Source organism: Phocoena phocoena, chromosome 2 (genome assembly GCF_963924675.1).
Source record: "Phocoena phocoena chromosome 2, mPhoPho1.1, whole genome shotgun sequence".
Lineage (NCBI taxonomy): Eukaryota > Metazoa > Chordata > Mammalia > Artiodactyla > Phocoenidae > Phocoena > Phocoena phocoena.
This window is the reverse complement of record NC_089220.1, coordinates 69,495,523-69,511,139: the sequence shown is the minus strand read 5'-3', so window position 1 is coordinate 69,511,139 and position 15,617 is coordinate 69,495,523. Positions and strand designations below refer to the sequence as shown.

The 15,617-nt window shown below is 35.0% G+C and overlaps 1 protein-coding gene across 1 annotated transcript; it reads left to right on the top strand.

Moving 5' to 3' along the window:
- The first annotated feature begins 11,840 nt into the window (after positions 1–11,840).
- Positions 11,841–12,263, top strand: LOC136119353 (oocyte-expressed protein homolog). Its single transcript, XM_065872823.1, has one exon. It carries the CDS (start codon positions 11,841–11,843, stop codon positions 12,261–12,263), a length of 423 nt encoding a protein of 140 aa, XP_065728895.1.
- Positions 12,264–15,617: the final 3,354 nt, after the last annotated feature.

Below are 15,617 nucleotides of genomic sequence, written 5' to 3'. Positions count from 1 at the left end.
GAAGACCTAAATAGACATTTCTCCAAAGAAGACATACAGATTGCCAACAAACACATGAAAGAATGGTCAATATCACTAATCATTAGAGAATTGCAAATCAAAACTACAATGAGGTATCACTTCTCACCAGTCAGAATGGCCATCATCAAAAAATCTACAAACAATAAATGCTGGAGAGGGTGTGGAGAAAAGGGAACCCTCTTGCACTGTTGGTGGGATTGTAAATTGATACAGCCACTATAGAGAACAGTATGGAGGTTCCTCAACTAAAAATAGAACTACCATATGACCCAGAAATCCCACTACTGTGCATATATACCCTCTTGCACTGTTGGTGGGAATGTAAATTGATACAGCCACTATAGAGAACAGTATGGAGGTTCCTCAAAAAACTAAAAATAGAACTACCATATGACCCAGCAATCCCACTACTGTGCATACACCCTGAGAAAACCATAATTCAAGAAGAGTCATGCACCACAATGTTCACTGCAGCTCTACTTACAATAGCCAGGACATGGAAGCAACCTAAGTGTCCACTGACAGATGAATGGATAAAGAAGATGTGGCACATATATACAATGGAATATTACTTAGCCATAAAAAGAAACGAAATTGAGTTATTTGTAATGAGGTGGATGGACCTAGAGTCTGTCATACAGAGTGAATTAAGTCAAAGAGAAAAACAAATACCATATGCTAACACATACATATGGAGTCTAAAAAGAAAAAAAATGGTACTGATGAACCTAGTGGCAGGGCAGGAATAAAGACACAGACATAGAGAATGGACTTGAGGACACGGGGAGGTGGAAGGGTAAGCTGGAACGAAGTGAGAGAGTGGCATGGACATATATACACTACCAAATGTAAAATAGATAGTTAGTGGGAATCAGCTGCATAGCACAGGGAGATCAGCTCGGTACTTTGTGTCCACCTAGAGGGGTGGGATAGGGAGGATGGGAGGGAGACCCAAGAGGGAGGAGATATCGGGATTTATGTATATGTATAGTTGATTTATTTTTTTATACAGCAGAAACTAGCACACCATTGTAAAGCAATTATACTCCAATAAAGATGTTTAAAAAAAAAAAGACTGGTCCTATATAGTAATTTCCTTAGAGAATGTATTATCAGTAAGATCATCTGATTTGTGGGAAAGAATGAAATTTTCCTTTGATCATATGACCAGCAGCAACTATTATACTCTTTTAGAAAGGAAGACATAGCATTTCTGGAGAAGTTACAACATGCCTAGGTCATACTGTAGTTGTAATACCTTGACTTTATCATCACAGTGGAAAGCTATTTAAAATGAGACTGACATGAAAGTTTAATACCACAGCGTACTTGTTTTCTTCCATAATGAACCTGTTCTATTTTTAAGCAATGAACCAACAAGTATATTTATTGACTGGATCAGACCTTAAATTCAGAGAATGCACATTCTTATTGATATACAAAATAATTAGGAAGAATATTAATATTTCATACAAAGTTTTAGGAAGACATGGAACTTTACCATGGGCTTTTGCATAGTATCTTCAGAAGGGTAGTTGCTTGTTATGGAGATGAAATATTTTGTCTGTGCTTAAACCAGACTTGAGCTCTCTGAGAGACTATGATCACATTGCACATTATTTTTCTAATACTTAGTATGAAATAATGCATACAGTCAGTGCCTAATAAACTTTTATAGGTATAATGAAAGAGTCTTCTTGTCACAGAGAAAATCATGGTTAAGGTGGAATGCAAACATTAAGGAGGACGTGCCTTCTAAGAAGGAGGAAATTTGAGAAGTTGTGGTAAATAATAATCATTATTCTGTATTTCAGGTGGTCTTGAAAGAGAGGAAGAGAAGATGCTCAAAATGGCAAAAATATCAGAAGACAAAATAAGCTGGTAGAAACATGTTTTTGAATGTTCTTAGATCTAACTTATTTCAAAACATTGTGACTATAGCCATGTGGAGAGAATTTTGTGAAATGTATAATAATAGGTTCATTACGGCAAGTCCTTCTGTTTTAATAGTAATCAGCCATATGCAGCTTTCATATCACAAACAGAAACTCATGATAATTCTCTGTACACTAAGGCATGCAAAAGCTATTATTTACTCATTAGAACATTATTTTAGTATCGTTCCTTTTATTACTAAATTCTAAGATATAAATTATCAAAAGCTTTCCTTCAATCTAACTTTCAAAATATAGAATATGTATTTGCTTATATGTTGCCAATAAATATATATTCGCAGACTGATTATTTTTCAGTTTTATGTCTAGAGAGTATTAAATGTTTGAGATCACTTGACTATTCAAGCTTTCTGCTAGGAGAAAATATACTTCCTGTCAATGCTTGAGTGGCATTACATACTCTAGAATACACAATAAAAATATATTTACTTCATATCTGAGATGTCTGGTACAGATCTTTCTGAAAGGCAGAAAGCATGTAAAATCTAAGAACTCCTGGAAAACTGCTAAATGCTGTGATCCAACCTGTCATAACTGTATTGCTGTTTAAAGATATTGCCTGAAAAGAACATTTGGAAAGCTGTTGGGCTGGTAAATCAAAATGTTTCACTTTTCTCAGTAGCCAATAAGTGATACAATTTCAGTCCTGAGTATAGTGCTGTGTATATAGAAGTAGAGGTGTGGGAGCTGAATTTTTCCTGATTTTTCTTTCTTTTCACTTCTTCCCTTAGAAAATTTACTTGTTTATATGGTAAAGAAAATAAGAAAGATGTGCTTAAGGATCTCACCCAGATCACTTAATCCTAAAGAACATAGGTATTTTCTTAAAGAACTAACTACACAGTTTGCATAGCCCAGTGTAAAATTAAAACACAAGACTCATTTAAATTATTAAGAAATTCAAAATGGCATTAGTCTAATTGCAGGGTCCTTCTAAGCTTGGAATCCTTTGTGACTGCACAGATCACACACCCTGTTTGTATAGAAACAGAATTTTATGGATTGTGTATTTTACTATTCTCAATTTACAAATGAGGAAGTATGAACCCAGAAAGTTTAAATGGTTCGCCAATGATCACAGAGGATTTGAAGATGGAATATCCTAGGTTCCAACCTTCAAAATAAATTTAGTGTTGCTTTCTCTTAAAATATATGTGAAGACATTCCATAAACTAAATAAATTTTATAAGTTGAGACAGACTAGGAAACAACCAAAATGTTTTCAAAAATTATTGATAATACCTAAAATATGTGTTATTAATTATTCAACTAATAGTGTAATGGTTACACGTCATTGTGAATGTACTTAATGCCACTGAATTGTACACTTAAAATGGTTAAAATTGTAGATTTTATGCTATGTATGTTTTATCATAATAAAACTCTGTCTCTCTATATATACATATAGTTATATATGTATGTGTGGGTGTGTATAATATATACACATCCTATTAGTTCTGTTCCTCTGGAGAACTCCAACTAATACACTCTGAGATCTCTATATTTACAATAATAATAATAATAAAGTAAACTTTCAAGATCAATAAATTCTCTCTCTCTCTTTTATTTTTTTGCCACTCTGCGCAGCATGCGGGATCTTAGTTCCCTGACCAGGGATCGAACCCGTGGCCCCTGCAGTGGAAGTGTGGAGTCTTAACCACTGGACTACCAGGGAAGTCCCTGAATTCTCATTTATAGGCTTAAAAGATTCTCCATATTTCTTCATATCTCTGTTTGTGGTCAAAACAAATGTAGCATACTTCCCTGGAATTACATCCTCAACTTTCCTATCTCCATGTCTTTGCTTGATCTGTTTTTCAGATTGAAATATTCTCCCTTTTCCAACATATCCTGTTTATATGCTTGATGCAGGAACCCAACCCTTTCTCCTCTTCACAAACACACACTCTCTCATTTTCAGCTTTTGAAATCCAACTTAGGTATCAAAGACCAAGTAAAATGTCATGTCTATAAAGTCTTCCTTTATGTTCACAGTGATTATCAAATATTCCATTTTTTGTAGTCACATTTCCATTGTTTTTCTCTTATTCTGCAACGGATTACAAATAGTTATATACATATCTATCTCATTTCCTCAAATTGTCTTGAAGTCAGAAATCTCAGCAAATATTTACAATAATATTTGTCTTTGATTCACCACAATAAACAAGATTTTTTAAAGAAGCATTATGACCTTACTTTACCTTCTAAAACTTGAAATGATAAACTGTATCTCTCATGAACCTACAGGGCTGTACCTTACCTGAAAATACAAATCATTTATTTATGTAATGTTTGGAAACATAAAGATTTCACATTTACTTTTTAAAGTTACAGAATAAGAGTAAACAAAGTATCAAGTCTTTGCTTATACTCATGAGTATGTACTATAAATCCCACAGTTTTGTATGGATGTTAGATTTTCTATCAGAATACTTGTTCAGATGCTAGAGATAGATTTTAATTTTTCCGTTAATCAGTTCCTCAACTTAGAATTAGTACTAATAGCTTTCCTATGAACTTGAGTGCAAAATTCAGAGAGGCATTGTTCCAATGCATCTTTTGCAAATAGATGTTACTTTATGCTTATAATCCCAGTACACAAAAGAATATAGCATTCTTGGAACATGCCAGCCTGATGTTTTCTCTTAATTCCTTTGGAAAATTGATCATGTTCTCTTAAATCTCAAGAAAAGAAAATTATAACTCCCCCTCAGCTAATTCCTTAATAATAAAATGCCCACTTGATTATATTCCAATTGAGATCTATTTCACTAAGACCATAAATATTAAAGTTGAAAGATCAATTTAAAAATTATCCCATAAAACCAGATATAATATTGACTGATAAAAACAAGAAAACTTGACATCAAGGCTACCTAGTCCTTCATTGATAAGATTTTGAAGAAATATAGGTTGCCTTTTTAAATGATTTACCCTATTACCTAATTTTAGCAACTGGTAACTAAGAATTAAATGACTTTCATAGAAAGTCCTTTAAGAATATTAGTTTAACAGTGCAATTAGAAGTTATTGAAGTGTGGCCAGTATGCATTTTATTTTTAATCTATATTTACTCCTTAAAACTATTTTCAGGGACTTCCCTGTGGCGCAGTGGTTAAGAATCCACCTGCCAATGCAGGAGACATGGGTTCGAGCCCTGGTCCAAGAAGATCCCACATGCCACAGAGCAACTAAGCCCGTGTGCCACAACTACTGAGTCTGCGCTCTAGAGCCCATGAGCCACAACTACTGAGCCCGCGTGCTACAACTACTGAAGCCTGCATGTGTAGAGTCCGTGCTCTGCAACAAGAGAAGCCACCGCAATGAGAAGCCAGCACACCGCAATAAAGAGTAGCCCCCACTCACTGCAACTAGAGAAAGTCCACGCACAGTAACAAAGACCCAGCACAGCCAAAAATAAATAAATTTATAAAAAAAGAATAAAATTGTACCCAAATGCATTAAGTGGAGGAAAAATAACCCCAACATATTCCACCTCTTCACCTGCAAAAAATAATTTTTGCATTTTAAAATATTCATGTCTTTTAAATGTGTGTGTATATGTACCAGAATTTCTAAGGACTGAAAGAAATAGGTCAAAAATCTACTATGGTTGGAAATTTGTCCATTTGTGTAATTCTGGGATTTGAGTTTAAAATGTTAATTATTTTCAATTTCAACTATTAAAATTCGTGGCTAGTATATCATCCTCATTTGGATAGGCAGTATGGCGTAATGAGCAAGGTCATGGTCAATACATCTCAAATCACTGGGTTAAAGAACTTTTTAATAAATAATTTTGCAACTACTGGATAGCCATTTGGGAAAACATAAATTTGATCCACATATTATAAACTACGATAAATTCCACCCAGATCCAACACAATGTAAAATAAATAAAGTCACGCAACTAGTAAAACAAAACATGGATCAAATCCTTTAAAACCTGGAGTGGATATGGTCTCTGTAACTAGGTCTCAAAGTCCAGAAGCCATTAGGAAAAAAAATTAATTTGATTAGCTGAGTCAAAATTTCTACATTGCCAAAAGAATGAAATATTGATATATCAAAGGCTATATGACTATCTTGGAAACAATATTTACCATTTATAACACAGACAAAAAGCTAATCGTTCCCAAATAAACAGAGCTAGAGATGTAGAAGATAATAGCCCAATACAAAAAAAGATATTTGATATTTATAGAAATTCATTGAAAGAAGTACAAATAATATTAAACATATGAAAAGGTGCTCAAACTCAGCTGTAGTATGAGAACTAAAAATTAAAAGCAAGATCCTTTTTGACCCACATCCTAGAGAAATGGAAATAAAAACAAAAATAAACAAATGGGACCTAATAAAACTTAAAAACTTTAGCACAGCAAAGGAAACCATAAACAAGACCAAAAGACAACCCTCAGAATGGGAGAAAATATTTGCAAATGAAGCAACTGACAAAGGATTAATCTCCAAAATTTACAAGCAGCTCATGCAGCTCAATATCAAAAAAACAAACAACCCAATCCAAAAATGGGCAGAAGACCTAAACAGACATTTCTCCAAAGAAGATATACAGATTGCCAACAAACACATGAAAGAATGGTCAACATCATTAATCATTAGAGAATTGCAAATCAAAACTACAATGAGGTATCACTTCTCACCAGTCAGAATGGCCATCATCAAAAAATCTACAAACAATAAATGCTGGAGAGGGTGTGGAGAAAAGGGAACCCTCTTGCACTGTTGGTGGCAATGTAAATTGATACAGCCACTATGGAGGACAGTATGAAGGTTCCTTAAAAAACTAAAAATAGAACTACCATATGACCCAGCAATCCCATTACTGGGCATATACCCTGAGAAAACCATAATTCAAAAAGAGTCATGTACCAAAATGTTCATTGCAGCTCTATTTACAATAACCAGGACATGGAAGCAACCTAAGCGTCTACCAACAGATGAAAGGATAAAGATGATGTGGCACATATATACAATGGAATATTACTCAGCCATAAAAAGAAATGAAATTGAGTTATTTGTAGTGAGGTGGATGGACCTAGAGTCTGTCATAAAGAGTGAAGTAAGTCAGAAAGAGAAAAACAAATACCATATGCTAACACATATATATGGAATCTAAGGGGAAAAAAATGGTTCTGAAGAACCTACGGGCAGGACAGGGTTAAAGACGCAGACACATAGAATGGACTTGAGGACACGGGGAGGGGGAAGGGTAAGCTGGGATGAATTGAGAGAGTGGCATGGACATATATACACTACCAAATGTAAAATAGATAGCTAGTGGGAAGCAGCCGCATAGCACAGGGAGATCAGCTCCTTGCTTTGTGACCACCTAGAGAGGTGGGATAGAGAGGGAGGGAGGGAGGGAGACACAAGAGGGAAGAGATATGGGAACATACGTATATGTATAACTGATTCACCTTGTTATAAAGCAGAAACTAACACACCATTGTAAAGCAATTATACTCCAATAAAGATATTAAAAAAAAACATTTCTCAACCATTCAATTGGTAAAAATCCAAACATAAAGAAATCCTTTAAATAGAAAAGAATTCCCCAAAATGAATGAAACTAACTATGTATCAAATGAGAACTAAACCAGGGAAATTATTCTTTGCATATGAGACAGTACTATAATTTTACATGTTTAGTAGGTTGTATTCTAAGGACAAAAAACCCCAATAATTTTTACCGTCATTTTGCATTTTTAATTTCCAGTGTTTAGGTTTGTAGGAATTGATATATTTTGTACATTGTAGGAGAGAATAAATAAATTGATACTGTCAATCAATAGTTTCAGTAAAAGAAAAAATAAAATTATAAAATTGAAGTAGTTATGTTGTATGCTAAAACTGAACAGGAAATATTAAAAACATGAATTCTAAACATACACATTTCTTTTTTTGTTGTTGTTGTTGTTTTTGTGGTGCGCGGGCCTCTCACTGTTGTGGCCTCTCCCATTGTGGAGCACAGGTTCCGGACGCGCAGGCTCAGCGGCCATGGCTCAGGGGCCTAGCCGCTCCGCGGCATGTGGTATCTTCCCAGACCGGGGCACGAACCCATGTCCCCTGCATCGGCTGGCGGACTCTCAACCACTGTGCCACCAGGGAAGACCTAAACATACACATTTCTTGCTCTGAACATTTAAATGGCTTAGACACTATATTTCCTTGTAATTAATTAATACCTCTAAAGTCACATTGTGAACTGCAAAACCATTTACAGCTAAAAATAGTAGGTTTTGGTAAGGAAAAGAACAAGAGCTTGGGATAGCTTATTGTGACAGAAAACAAGGAAGCTTTTCAAGATTAATTGGGCCATAATAAACGAACCCATGAGCTAACTTCAAGGGACCCAGAATGGAAAAACTGACAATTTGAGAATCAAAAGAACAAGGATTGTAGTTGATTGAAACACTACAAATCTATGAATACTTGGAAGCTTAAAATGATCTTCACAAAGAGACTGCCCAAAAAGTACCTTTCTCCTCACCTAAGATGACTTATAACCAAAGTTTCACTTTGAAAAACAAAAAAAAAAAGGAAAAAATTTAACATAGTCTATATTTCTAGCAGGAATTGTGTTTCATGGTAACCAAATGTTCCAAGCTGTTAAGGGAAAAATAGACTTATACAGAAAAATAGCTAGCAAATAAATGTGCAAGAAATGATGAAATTAGAAAATTATCAATATACAACTCTAACAGTATAATTCATTCAGGCACGTTTTATTAATTGGAGTTAAAATTATTAGAAAATTGGTTGAGGTGGAACTGGACCTCAGATGAACAACGTACCATCTCAGTTTTCTATATCCCTCTGGCTCTCCAGAGGTAAGAGGTAAGTGTAACCCCTGATGACTTTCAAAGCCAAATGTTTTGGGTGCTACTCTTCCTCATGCAGGACCCTCAGGCTGGGGAGTCCGATGTGAGGTTAGGACCCCTCACTCCTTGGGGAGGACCTCTGCAATCGTGACCCACTTGTGAGTCCCAACATTGGCTATGTGGGTCCCCATCCTGGGAATGTGGGTTCTGACTAAACTGCATTTCTGTCCCTTCTACCCATATTCTTGTGGCTCCTTTATATCTTTAATTGTAGAAAATCTTCTGCTAGTCTTTGGGTTGTTTTCAGAGATAGCTGCTCTGTAAGTAGTTTTAATTTGGGGGTACCTGTGGGGAGGAAGTGAGCTCAGAATCTTTCTACTCCACCATCTTGATGCCTATAAAATTTACTTTATACTTTGGCAGCTGATAGCCATAGGGTGACAAGGTACAAATTCTACCTTTTGATCCTGAGTAAGATATCCAGTCACCCTTTTTGATACTGAACCACAGAAGAGCAAACAAAAACTCTACCTACCTCAGGAAATGACTAGATGAAATTATGTAGGTTTTTGTCATTTATTGCTTAAATATTTATATGAAAAATGTAAAAGGTATGTTTCTACCCTAGCCAATAGTCATAATTTTTAAGAGCCCAGCAAAACTGTTTCTTCAACTTCTAGAGTAGCAGCAGTGTTAAGAGAGCTACTGCTCAAAAAAAAGGAAAAAGAAAAAAAACCCAAAAAACAGTAGCCTTCATTTATTTTTTAAAGCTGATCAAAATTTTTAGGATAGTGGTAAGAACCAAGAAATAGTTAATATATACATCACTCCTCCCCTAGCACTGCAAGATTTTTATTTCCCTCACAGCACTTCAATCATTTTAGTGTGTTATTGTCAACCACTAGAAGTTCATGAAAATGCAAAGGCTTAAATCATTTGGCTCTAAATCATAATGTGATATGGCCTTGTCAATCTTTTCAAAGAAATTTATATTCTTTGGGATTTTTCAGCAGATTCTACAGAGTTTCCACAAGGATTGATGTTGACTGGCACTGCACAAGTTTTGCAAAAGGTAGAAAATACAGAACAAGGTTAATAATTGGGCTTAATATCAGAGTGTCCTACTCCAGGCAGTAAACATCTTGCCTCAGCCTTTAAGGTTTTCTCCAATATTTGATTGAGCCACAGGGAAAAGCATATCATGTACTCATTGCTGGACTGCCGTTCTCAATGTCTTTTTCACTTTCAAATACCTTTGAAGTCCTACAGGACTCCATGATTTGCAAAAGAGTTCTGCATTCACTTTCAAAAATGATTTGGTGGAGATGAAGTCTAAATATTTAACACAACTCAAAACTGATTACTTAATGCTAAGCATAACTAAGTCAGTACTAAAATTTAGGAATATACAGACCCAGTGTGCACTATGGTTTAATAGCTACTGATTTTATTAGTGGGTTTTTAATGCTTTGAATGTGGAATTTAAAAAATTGAAGCATAGTTGACTTACAATTTTGTGTTAGTTTCTGGTATACAGTAAAGTGATTCAGATGTACATATATATATTCTTTTCCATTATGGTTTATCACAGCATATTGAATATAGTTCCCTGTTGTATACAGTGGGACTTTGTTGTTTATCCATCCTATATACACTAGTTTGCACCTGCTAACCCCAAATTCCCACTCCAACCTTCACCACCTCCCACTTCCTTGGCAACCACAAATCTGTTCTCTATGTCTGTGAGTCTGTTTCTGTTTCATAGATAAGTACATTTGTGTCATATTTTAGATTCCACATGTAAGTGATATCATATGGTATTTGTCTTTCTGTTCTGACTTTGCTTAGTATGATCATCTCTAGGTTCATCGATATAGTTGCAAACGGTATGGAATTTTTGGATAATTTTTTAAAGGGTATCATGTTTACCAGATGGATTTCAGACAGTGCTTGACATAAATTAAGGTATTTGTATTAAATTGTTCAGAATATGTCTGTAATAGTAAAATCTCCCACTTTCTATTATGGTGGGAAATCTTATATTTATATTGTAGAAGCAGTACAACTGTTTAATCTGAGTCTGGAGACTTTATGCTACAAATAGAGCTAGGAAGAATTTAAATTTTAATTCATTCTGTAGTACTATTTAGATTTCAAAAATATATCCTTTATCTTTGCTCAAAACTTACAATTTTCTTCTATTTCTATTATACCCCAGAGTTGCTTGTACAAATTATGTGCTAAATAAATGTATTTTATATTGTTGCATGAACAATGATTCATGAAAAACAAGGATTTTCAATGCAGATTATGGACATGATTGTTAACAATGAAATATTATCGATATACTATAAAAATAAATATGGAATCTTTATCCATATCTAACAGATGCAAGCTAAAAATTGCTATAAGTAATATAATAGTAGGAATAATACAAATCTTTCTGAGAAATATTTCTTAGAAAGGTCCATGAGTGATTATGCTGTTATAAGTGGTATCTAACTGTGGAATAAATCCCCATGCAATTTTGAACTTATTAGAGTATAAGTATAAATATATAATCAATTTATATTAAAAGATAAATACACTTACTAATCTCTTTCCAATTATCTATACACAATGAGTCACTGGATAAGTTGACTGTGTTGATGATTGGTTAGAAGTGTGTGTGTGTGTGTGTTTGTATTTACACCTGCTGTGTAAATGTATATGCATGTGAAATTTATATTCTGAATTTGCATTTATATTCCCTTTTTCCTATGACACAATTTTTTAAATTAAATCATCTTTCAATTCAACCACCACTAGTTCAACTAGCTCACAAACTTTTCATGTTAAAATTTGACAGGTTTATTAGTCATGTTGTTGGATTAACCCAAGCTACAATCCAAAACCTATCATAATAATCATATATTGTAGACATTTATTGTTTACTGCTAAAGGAATAAAGCTGAAATTAATTACTCTTCAAAGTAAAACTTAAGAAATTAAAATAATTGTGGCTGTCAGTTCGAGCATGGTCGACAACACGGGCGCCACCGAGGCCCGGGGGGACGGACTGCTGGGGTTCCCACTTCCGCCACCACGGATTCGCTCCCGGCCGTGGTGGTTTCCTGCGCAGGAGCTGAAGAACCCGCTGGTGTTTTCTTTGGAGGCGTGTATGACCAACTCGATCTTCGGCCCAGACCGAGCCGTGGTTCCGGAAATGGAGTGGATGAGCCAGGCCCTGCTGACGGTGGACGCAGTTCACGCCGGGAAGTTGGTGGAAATCACCGTCTTCGGGCGGCCAGCTGTCCAGCGCCGGGTGAAGAGCGTGCTCCTGAGCCTGGTGTCGAGTCACCGGGAGCAGCACGCCCGAGCTGAGAACATGGAACAACTCGAGGAGTTCTTGAAGGCCCAGGCACCAGGTCCCCAGGTCCCCCAGAGTACTGTTGCATAAGTGCTTTCCGGGGCATGCGAACAGCCCTCCTTCCGCCATTAAAGTTCAAGAGAAGCAAATATCCTTAAATCTGTGCATTTATTTTTTTCCTGTATCTCGATGGATAGTGGTTTGATTATTTTGCTGCAAACGTGAGTTTGTAGTGCCATTCTAGTAAATAAATGAATTTCCTTTTTTCCAATGGCATAAAGATCTTGGCTCACTCAAAATTAAGCAAATTTATAAAAGATTGACTCTGTTCATTCATATTTTGATGCGAGAGGCTGATAGGTGGTAGGTTTATTTTTGGTTTTTTCTTAGTTTCTATCGTTTTGAAACTACTAACCCTTTTATGATTTTATGGTCAGAGTCAGGCCCTCATGCACAGGGGGCAGAAATGCAGGGTCAGTCTGCTTTGGGTTTCTTTTGCATCATTTGTTCTCAAACTTTAATATGTGTAAGAATCACCTCCAGAGCTTGCTAAAACACAGTTTCTTAGCCCCTTTTCCACTGATTCTGATTCAGTACATTGGGCCCATGAATATGCATTTCTAACAAGCTGTTAGGTAATGCCAGCGCTTCTTCTCTGAACCTCTCACTTTTAAGCTGGTGTTTGATCCCTGAGTAGCAATCAGTGGACCCGTGTGTTTTCTTGGAGTGGAGTCTCTGACCACACACGTGGGTGGGCATCCCAACATGCAAGCTGAGGTGATCAACATTCATTCTGCTGGTGCTGTGATTTACCAGAAGGAGCCACGGTAATGGGCAGCTTGTGCATTGGCAGGTGGCCTTCCAGCCGGCTGTCTCCTCTGCCCCCTTCCCCAAGCAGGTGTCCTGCATGGGCTGGGTTGTTTTTCCATTACCCTTTACAATGCTATAACCAATCTGTGCAAAACAGTTCCAATCCCATGCTGCTTCCACTTTCAGGAAGCAGAATTCTTGGAGGAATGATTGCCAAGAACTCTGTGGCTTTAGACACAAAGTTGGAGTTGATTTAACTCATGCAGTTTCTTCACCCCTTAGCAGTAATGGATTCTAGCCGTTTGCAAGGATTTTAAACACACAGATACACAAATCTTTGATTACAAGGGATATTGAATGTTATTCTACTTCAGTTCACATTTCTGTTAAACACTTTTATACATTTTTCTTTATTCATTCCTGTCATTACTTCTTTCAACTCTGAAGATAAGGATTTTTATTATCTATAAAAGCTTTTGTAACAAATAATGGTCCGTTACAACCAATACTGTCCACCCCTTTGCTTCTCAAATATTTTGCATACGAAAAATTTTTATTGTATGTAGTTAAACCAAAAAAAAATTTTTATTAATTAAAAAAAATAATTGTGCTCCTTCTTGGAATATTAAAAAACCTAGATCATCATTAATAGCAATTAAAAATGAAGTATAAATTGGTATGAAAACAATTAATACATTGATTCTTTAACTGCTCTGTATATAACTCAAAATTTACAATCTGTTGAATCAATAACTTTAATATAAAATTATAAGAATTATTAAGTTGGGGCCATGATTTTCACTTTAAAAATGAGAGATCAAAATATGAATTGATCAATATGGGCTGGAATCTTTAAATCAGTATTCATGAACCATGTGAAATCTATGCCCTCAACCTTAAAGAACAGATGATCTCCAGATTCACTGAGAAACTATGAAGATGGAAGAGACAGCCTCAACAAAAATACAAAGACACTAAGGAAAATGGTGTATGTAAAAATCAATTAAAATATTGATAAATTAATAGAGAAATATAAAAATTCATGATTAATCTATGACTTGGTAAGGCTATGATACCATACTAAGATGGTATTAGAAAAATCTCAATTATAATCTCACAAAATATTTTCCAAGTTATAAATTCAACCTCAGGGATATTAATATTTTATAATAATGAGAGCAATTTAAGAATACCACAAATATCAATCAGGTCCTATTAATATCTTTAGTTTCATGATTTGGCTGTACACAACTGAATAGCACACCATACACTTAAAGTAAAATAGCAAACAAATACTATTTTTAACAGTTAAACCTTAGTTTAAGAACTACTCAAAGTCTGCTTCAACATCTAAATTTACTTCTCAGGATAATAGTTATATCAATACTTTGAACGTATATTTATCATTTCTCCTTTGGTGAACCACTGCATTTATTTAGTGAATCACTGAACATAGTAGCTTCCTAATAAATATTTGTTGAAGAGATAAAGAAATGCGTGCTATTTTCCCTTCGTGCACATTGATAGTCTTCAGTTTTTTAAAGAGCATATTTCACAGATTAGAGCAGTTATAATCATGGGATCCACAAATATTTTGCAAAAGCAATCTTGGTTTTCACTTTTCTGAAATAGTTGTTAATTTCTCCAAGAATTAAGATTGCCTATTGGAAATAGAACTGGCTAGGTAATTCTTTTTGATAATTACTCCTCTAAAAAGTTGATAAATAAATGTAAATAACAATTTGTATAATACATACATCATAATCAGGAACTTATCAAAATATAACTTTATTTATTAATCTATTTTTTACACTGATTATGAGATCCTTGAAGGAGAAACTAGTGTCACTTGCTGACTTATTTTTTTGAAAGAAAGTAAGAATAAATAAATAGAGGAAGAAAGTTAGAAAAAGCTATAAAAAATGTTTCTGAAGTTCAAATGATCTATTGTGACTTTACTACAAGAAAATTAACTTGAAAATAAACTCACAATATATAGAATTAAAAGTCAAATTATACATTATTTTGTTCCTTTTCACGGTTGAGTAATATTCCATTGTATATATGTACCACATCTTAACCATTACTCTGTTGATGGACATTTAGGTTGCTTCCATGTCCTGGCTATTGTAAGTAGTGCTGCGATGAACAATGGGGTACATGTATCTTTCTGAATTATGGTTTTCTCCAGGTTTATGCCCAGTAGTGGGATTGCTGGGTCATATGGTAGCTCTATTTTTAGTTTTTTAAGGAAGCTCCATACTGTTCTCCATAGTAGCTGTACCAATTTACATTCTCACCAACAGTGTAGGAGGGTTCCCTTTTCTCCACACCCTCTCCAGCATTTACTGTTTGTAGATTTTCTGATGATGGCCATTCTGACTGGTGTGAGGTGATACTTCATTATAGTTTTGATTTGCATTTCTCTAATAGCTAGTGATGTTGAGCATCTTTTCATGTTTTATTGGTCATCTGTATGTATTCTTTGGAGAAATGTCTATTTAGGTCTTCCATCCATTTTTCATTAGGTTGTTTGTTTTTTTGATATTGAGCTCCATGAGCTGTTTGTATATTTTGGAGATTAACCCCTTGTCAGTTGCTTCATTTGCAGACATGGATAGACCTAGAGACTGT